At 35.6% G+C, this 9,020-nt stretch overlaps 1 protein-coding gene across 1 annotated transcript; it reads right to left on the bottom strand.

The window, feature by feature from the left end:
• Positions 1-1,337: 1,337 nt before the first annotated feature.
• On the bottom strand, positions 1,338-3,045 carry LOC109188798. The gene has a single exon (XM_019339423.1). It carries the CDS (start codon positions 2,860-2,862, stop codon positions 1,660-1,662), a length of 1,203 nt encoding a protein of 400 aa, XP_019194968.1. The 5' UTR covers positions 2,863-3,045; the 3' UTR covers positions 1,338-1,659.
• Between the last annotated feature and the right edge of the window lie 5,975 nt (positions 3,046-9,020).

The following is a 9,020-nucleotide window of genomic DNA, read 5'->3' as shown; positions in this document are numbered from 1 at the left end:
GAAGATGAAAACGAGAAGAGAAATGGAATGTGCATGTCTTGGCAAATGTCAATAATGTATATTGTATTTATACAATACACTACTAGTGGGGCATGTAATCATTTGCTCAAGCCCAAGTAGGAGGTGTGTTGTTGTAAAGAAACACACAAGTTTGTTAGAGTTACTAAGTTAGTGAAATTATATTGAAGCAAGGACTTTAATGGAATTATATTGACGCAAGACTAGTGATAAGGTATGACTCTATTACAATGTAGTAAAAAGTCAATGTCCTCACACTGAGGTTTAAATTTGAGATCTCTCATATGAGGAGCCACAGTTATGTTGTTCGACTATAAGACTATTGACCTCTCATGTGAAATCATGGTAATTCAATTGAATACAGAAGTTAAACTTTTGCTTAATTATGGCGCTGTAAGGTATCTATGTCATACACAAAAACGTTTGAAATACAAGGACAAGGTTGGATACACGCCAGTGCAAAATGAACATCGTACATGGAAGTAGAGGAAGGTTCTGAGGTTTCCGTATGAAATGCACAAAATAAAGCCGGAAACCGAAGTAACACCTCGTTGTTGTGTAAGTTGAACGTAGTAGGGAGTGTTTGGGTATCAGACTACCAGGTTCTCATTGTGGAGCATATCTACCCTATCTTATCCCCCACCTCGTCTTTATACCCTTTTCAAATTCCAAAGAATGACAATACATTATTCATACAACTCCCCCTATCATCTCTCTCTTTCTCATTTGTCTCTTCTCCAAACACGCCCTTCTCAAAGAATGGAAAAACATTTTCCCTTTCTGTCTTTCAAGTTTCAATCCCTCCGCCTCCCGGAATGCCGAAACTATAACGCCGTCAACGTCTGAGTATTTGCATTTCAGTCCTCCAATTTCATACTTATTTCAAAAGTGATCCGTTGTTCCCCTTTAATTACTCTCTCAGCACCGCTCACTTATGTATGAAGCAATTACCCTGTCCCCACTCCCACCACCCTCACCGCATGCTATTTCCCATTCCATAACCGAAACCTAATTTATCATTCCATATGAAATTTTTTTCGTGTTTGGTTTTATATTACGTTAATGACTTTGTAATCCAGTGACATAGACGGACTTTCTCAAATGAAAATCATGAATTTGAGCCCCAGTGAAAAAGTAACAGAGTCAGTAATAGTCAATGACCTTCTAATCTAGTGGCATCAAGTTACTCTTCATATAGGAAGTTGTGCATTTAAGTCTCAGTGTAACAGAGTCAGATACTACAGAATTCATAACAGAATCAGTAATATTAAAAAAAAAAAAAAAAAGAAGAGAATTGGTAGTACTTAAAAAATATCACATAATCTACAAGATTAGCTGTAATTTATAACACAGATAACTTTTATGAGTACAGATTTCTTTGTTCTTCATACAGTATATATACTACTAATTGAGTAATTGGTGTCATTTTCACAGTACATAAACTCTTTCTTTTTTTTTTTTTCTACCATTCTATCTTTTCCTTTTTCTTTTTTTTTTGATCTAAAATCTAGTTTTACCCAAAAGGATTAAAAGGCAAACCGGATGTTTCGAGAATCTGCTTAAAAGAACCAGCAAGCAAGGAAAGAATCTCGATGTTTGCCGGTACCCGGTTAAAATGCGCGTTGTAGGGGAAACGGAAGGTTATGAGGATGACCGGGAAACCGACTCAGCCAATTTTCCGATTCTCTCCACCAACTCCGGCGTCAAATTTTTGGCCGGCTTTCTCTCTTTCTCTGCCCGGAAATCGAATCCTAATGCGTACGAAACATCTTCGGAGCTCCACCCGGCTTTCCGGAGCGAATCCGAGAACCGATCCGCTTTGACGAGGAGTGCATCGCGAACCGCTTGATTGTCCAGCAGGATCATCTCGCCGTCGAAGAATCCGGACGCGGACACGTGTAGGATCTCGGAAACGTCGGACTCGCCCCACCCGCCTTTTCGCAGGGCCGACCCGATTTTGTGTATGTACTCTTCCACCCACTTGGGCGTTTCGGACCTCGGCATTTCGAAGTAGCGTTCCGGGGAAGACGAAGATGACGACCAGGAATTGGAGCTCCGTCTCCGCTTATCTACGACGGCATCGCTCCAGAACTCCACCCATCGCGGCGTCCGCCCGCCGGCGAGAGCGTCGAGGCTCCTCCTCGAGAAATTGGACGACGAGCCGGCGGATTTCTCGCTGATTGAGCGTTGTTTGGAGAGGATCTTAGGGCCGGAAGCACGGAACAGGGAGGATTCACGATCGAAGAAATCCGATAGATCGAAACCGCAGCAGAAGAGCAAATTCTCGTCGACGTAGAAAATAGGGTTCCCGGCTAAGGAAGGATTGCAGGGAATGTAGCAATGGTTAAAAATGGGAATCAGAAGCGGCGCTCTCTTCAGAGCATTCCTAGCGATTTTCAGCGCCTTTTCCGGCTCGGACGGGCGCGGGCCCCATGACTTGGACCAGAGAGCATTCCTGGCAATATGGAAAGAGATAGCGGCGATGGGAAGATCAATGGAAGCTCGTAGCTGGAGGCGGGCCGGGCCGGCGGAGCGCCAGTCAGGGAATCCAGGCCCGAGCGGCAAACCGGCGGAGAGGATCGCTTTAAGGTCCGGCGGAAAGGAGAAGCCAAACTCAGCTTCCGCCCGAGCGAATTCAGCGTCCGACAACCCAACCTCCACTCGTACGCCGGAATTCTTAAGGTGGGCGACGACTTTATCAGCCAGTGAGGTGAAAGAGAGGAGACTATTACGAGCTGGAACAGGGGTAGAAGGGGTATTAGCCGCAGCCCGGGCGGAGAGGCGGCGGAGGCCGGCTATGTGAGCCGGGTTAAGACCGGCCATTCTCCGGTCAACGTCGACCATTGCGGCAGAGGGAAGCAGAAACTGCAGTGTTGTTTGATACAAACTACAAAGAGAGATTGAAAGCAAAAGGTCTGAAGAAAGGCGTGAAATGAAAGAGAGAGCGATATGTGAAAAGGCGGAAAAGGATAGAAATGACTTTGGAACGCAAACAATGGCAGTCTATTTATTTGTATTTTATAGAAAGTGTTTTTTATTTTTGGTAGTGTGGGGACCATTACCAGATTTTCACATTTTTTTTCTATTATTTTAATACTACATTATTTATACTCCCTAACAATTTACAAATAATACACCCACGTTGTATTTTATGTGTTCAATTCGATTAATTTGACTGAGATTATTTATAATTTAATTTTTTATAATATTAAATTTAAAATTAGTATGTAAAATTTATATATGTTGAAATTACATTAAAAGTACTATTAAACATAGAAAAAAATTAAAAATTATAATTAAATACTAATGAAAACAAATAAAGAAAAAGTGTTGATTTGACCAATAAATAATATATATGATAAATAAAATGAGACAGAATACTATTTAAAATTACAATCAAATTTAAAGCATTTTAAAGAAAAAAAAAGTATTATTATTGCTCTGAAATAACTGAGTTAATAGAGTATTATTTTTTATCAAAATGTCACTTTCTTGGTTAAATTTGTCGCATAGTGATTATATTACACAATAAAATAGAGTTACCTTGTATACATTCTTCTCTTGTAAAGGCTATTGAATTATTAACAAATAATATATTCAATTATATTGTTGAAAGAATCAAACTTCATATCAATGAACTAAAAAAAAAAAAAAAAAAAAAAAAACATAGAGTAATATAGAATTAATAAGTGTAGACAATATTTTTTTATGCGAGTAGTTAAGTAGTATAGATAAATCCAAGAATTTTATTAACTAGCCGACCTATGCTTGCGTGATTATTGTCATTATAACTGTGTGATATATTAACACGCAAAGTAATTGATCGGTCACTACGTACTACTTAGACAAATTATGATTCACACAGTGTTATGTGGATCATAACAAAAAAATATATTTTTAATATACTAAATGTACATTTTTATGTACTGAATATACAATATACAATATAACGTATGCTCAGTACAAAAAAAAAAAAAAAAAAAAAAAAAAAAAAAAAAAAAAAGTATCTCCCCTAAATATAATGTACATTATTTTTGTATTGAATATACATTATTTTACATACAAAATATGGTCCACACAACAATGATTGTTCTACACTACTACTTGGCTACCAATTAAAAGCAGCATGTAAATAATTTGCAAGATGTTGTATTGACATAAACTATATCGCATTCTGTTCACTAGTACTCTTTACATTATTGCATTTTTTGACATAATTATTCGTCCTTCCTATTTAATTTATATTCATAAATCTTATAAATACTAATCCCACCTCCGATCTAATTTGCACTATCATTAATAAATCTAAACTTTAAATGAAATGATTAGTCTTTCCTACTGGATCGACAGTTGGCACTTGGCAGATACAATGTTGTATTGGTGGATGGCTAATGCGAGTACGTGGATAACTACTTGCGGTTACACCTTACGTCTAAAATGCCTTTTCACGAGAAAAAAAACAGTAAAAAATTTCACATGAAAATTAGGTGACCGATCATCCGATCTGCTGGCCGGCACGGGTTCATCATGATCGCCATCGCCGCCGCCGATCGCGGCCCATGCACGGCAGCTTCCTGACAGATTGGCCGCCGACAGACGACGACGCAAAAATTATGTTCAAAATCTTACCGTTAATTGAGATTATAATAAGACGGAGAATTAGCGACAATATAAAAAGATGGTAGTCGCAATTTCTAGCCGTTATTGTGTCAGTTTATGCAGTATGACACATATTTTGGGCGAAGATCTGTACTACTTCGCTATATAGAAGATGGGTTTGATTATATTAATTTGACTTATAGCCCACCTCACCACGTGCTTGTGACTTTAAAATTCGTTCCCCAAAAAAAAAAAAAAAAACTATAGTATTATACTGCCATTCTGCCATGCCATGGCCCATATTTAATTTTTGCTTTATAATCTTAGTTATATGATTAGATATTTCAAACATTTTGAAAGTTTCCATGGGGTTGCAGTACAAAATTTCAAACTATGGTAATCACATTTTTTATTGCAATACAAAATTTCAAATTATACTTCTAAATCACAAATTTGATTTCTGACAACATCAAGGGTCTTGATATATGTTAAAATTTGATCAAATAATCTGATTGAAATAATAGTCACTTAATATATTGTGTTCAATTATATATTATAATGAGTATAATTCACTAACAGATGCATTTATGTCTTTTTAACATATAATCTAGATAGAACTAGGAAGAGAGGCTAGGGTGCATGGAATTGCAATGGGATCACAATCAATCAAGAGTTAAGGTGGAATCAGCACAAACTTCTCAATTGGTATTTCGGTAATAGATTTAAAATAAGATTATAGGCGGGAGACAGAGTTGATGGAGAAAGACGAAAGGCTACACATACTAAGTTGTTGCACCATGGTGCTCTCAGGAAAAAAAAAAAAAAAAAAAAAAAAAAAAGAAGTCGCACCATGGCCAATGAAAGTCCAAGATATGTCTCTAAGATGTCACGAAGATGGATCTGCAATTGTGGGGGACAATCCATTCCCTCTACTACGTACAATTGTACAAATACCAATTAAATGCAAGTTGATGAACCAAACCAGCTTTCATTGACATGGAGAAATATTAGTGGGGATGCAAATAATATAATTAGGATTTCAACGAATTGAAGTACGCTCTATTAATTTAATTATTTAAGGCACCATATATAGTACAAACACATAGGTATAACTCATTGTATTAAATATTATCAACACATATTGATAAACTAGTTGGTGTTGTACTAATTGTACCTAATACAGTTATATTTCATACTATCAGCATGATATATAACACTAGGTACTATCAGCACCGCTACTAAATGTTGGTATCATGATAGTATTCAATACAATTAAGAGATCATACAACCATTATTAGATTAAGTTGGTCATACAGTTTGCTTGGTAACCACAATATTGCAAATTTGACTTTCTTAAAAACTGTCTTTTGACCTTCTTAACTTTTTTTTTTTGAAAATTTTGACCTTCTTAACTTAAATGAGTCAAATACTTAAACTGGTTTACCTCCTTATGGTCCTTTACATGTTAGGATCATAAGGTGAGCTTTAATCAAAATGCACATTTGAAGAATCCCTATCTATGTTTTTTATCAAATGCAACACGATAGGTCGATAACGGAACATCCACTTTAGAATTTTTCTTATATTAGATTAGTTTTGCCAAACACATTATATTCAGATGGCATGTAATGACCTCTCCCATGTGGGAGGTCATGGGATCGAGTCTTGGTTTTGAATAGATACTACAATGTAATAGCATTCAAAAAAAAAAAAAAAAAGTTTTCCAAACATGCAAAAAATGGTCTCCTAGACGTTAATCTCCGTAGTTAATACTTAGTGGGCACTGCCATTCTTGTCCTCCCACATATCTAACACATAACATCAAACTTCCTAATTAATCCCATGATTAGTCAACTTATCACTTAATTAAACCTCTCTTCTACACAAACTCTTGTTTCCCTCCCACCAACTAAGACAGTGATTGTTCCACCATAAGCTGCTTTCATTTCCTAATAATCCACATTAAATATAACTAATTAATTATCAATTTCTCACATGTTTGGCCGGTAAACTCTTAATTACACTCCATCCGTCGTTATATGTTTAGAGAAATTTCCAGTTTATGTTCTACTAGCTTCCGCCGCATCACTTTCACAAGATTGAAATGGCAAATTAAAAGAGAAGCCCCACATGGCTAAGTTTTTTTTTTTTTTTTTTTTTTTTTTTTAGTACTATTGACCTTGTTACATGTAGTATATGTTCATATATACTAAGTCTGACTCCTATCGAAGCTTAACGAGTCAATATCATCTCCACTGAGGCTCAAACCCATGACCTCACATTTGAGAGGATCATCTCATGCCGCTTGACCACAAGGTCTTTGGCCCCACATGGCTAAGCTTAGTTGGTCCAATCAATCATAAGTATGTCTTTTTTCAGTGACAGTGTGGACAAATCGAGGAGATGAAAATCCCTCTGTACAGAATGTACAAGTAAGATTGAGCGTAAGCTGAGATTCTTAATGTATTATAAAAATGGTAAAAGAGAAAAGAGAATTAAAGCGGATGTGAAATTGGGGTGATTAAATTAGTGTGTGAAAATGATGAATTAATAGTGACGGCATGCATGCATGTTGTCGACAATATTCAAATGAAGCCACTTGACCTATAATAAAATATATATAGCTCCAACGTAATTATATGAGAGAATCGCATGTCTACTAGAAAACAATTATTTTGCTAGGGTACGACTTATGATTTGCAAGAGGGAAGGGGAGAGAGAAGACTCTAAGCTCAAAAGATGGCTTAAACTTAAATTAAACTAATCCCAGAGAGATTCACCAACCCATGTGCTAATCAATTAATATTCTTTTAATTAGAATCGCATTTATTTAATTGTATATTGTATATTCGATTAGAGAAGAATCACATTTATTTAATTGTATATTGTATATTCGATTAAAGGTTTAATTCTCATCTCGTACATCTATAAATATTCAATTATGTACAACCTTGATGATATATTATTATAATTGGTGTTATAGGTTTACTGATACCTTATATATATATATATATATATATATATATATATATATATATATATATATATATATATGAAAGGGATCAGGTGCGGGAAGGAGTTCCCACACGGTTGTGCGTAGGAACACACCTTAGTATTAATTTGTCACACTTTAAGTACACAACTCACGCACAAAACTCAGGCACCACACACCTAAGGTTTTAAAAATGGTTCACTATAAGTTTCACATAACGCACTTTAAGCATACAAATCACACACATTAAGGAAGAAAACAACGCACATTAAGAAGGAAACTCACGCACTTAAATTTCAACAACTACTCACATTAAACACAAACCCATGCACCTCACAAAACTCACGCATCTTAAGTAAAAAACTCACGCACCTTAAACACAAAACTAACGCACATTAAGTTTCAACAACTACTAACATTAAGTACAAAACACACACACCTTAAAGCACAAAACTCACATACATTAAGCACAAGACTCACGCACATTAATCACCGCACAACCGCACGGGAACTTAATTATATATATATGGTAATTGTATTCTTTATACTCATTATTTTATAAAAGTAGGAGCAGCCCTATTAGAGAAGAGGAGAAGAATATAGAATATTAGGTTAGTAAGACTAATAATGGAGTTTAAGGCCTAGGTAAGGTCGTTTCGAGAAATGCAGATTACTTTTATTGTTCATTACTAGCTTAGCTTCCATGTCGAGTTTTAATTAGTAGCTATTAGGAATATTATGAAATGGTTTAACATGTACAAGTAGATAAATAATTAAAGAGGACTTATCCTTTGATATTGGATTAATATGATCTGGTTATGAAAATAATGAATTTTTTCTATACCAATTGGAACTACTTCAGATATCATCAGGATCTCATTATACTAGTAATTACTAAAAACAAAAAAACAAAAAAACAAAACAAAACAAAACAAATTTGGTGATACAAGGACTCAGGGGTGTGCACTAAAATGACTAAATAAACCCCGCCTTATGATTTTAACTAACAAAGAACCATAATGAGATAAACTAATTTAGGTTGTCCATAATTAGGCAGCTCAAACCAAGAAAGTCAACAAATAGTATTATTGATACCTACACCTATAGTGATAGCCTGATTATTATCCAATATAACAAATATACAGGAAATAAAATCACTAAAAAAATTCACGAATATTTCAACAAATAACAATTAATTGGTTGGTGAAGACTGAAGACGTAACAAGACCGTAATCAATATAAGAAATTTGAACCAAACCAAGTGGCTGTCAATGTCAAGGCTCAGAAGCACATCACATATCACATATGCAGATATAGGTGGAACCCAATTTTGGAGAGTCAAGGGAACAAATAAAAGCCATCAGACAAGGGGATGGGGAGTCATTGTAATATTCTACTTGGAAATGACAGA

This window comes from Ipomoea nil, unplaced genomic scaffold, assembly GCF_001879475.1.
Source record: "Ipomoea nil cultivar Tokyo-kokei standard unplaced genomic scaffold, Asagao_1.1 scaffold1509, whole genome shotgun sequence".
NCBI lineage: Eukaryota > Viridiplantae > Streptophyta > Magnoliopsida > Solanales > Convolvulaceae > Ipomoea > Ipomoea nil.
Note: the sequence above shows the minus strand (reverse complement) of the source record. Positions and strands in the feature narration are given on the sequence as shown.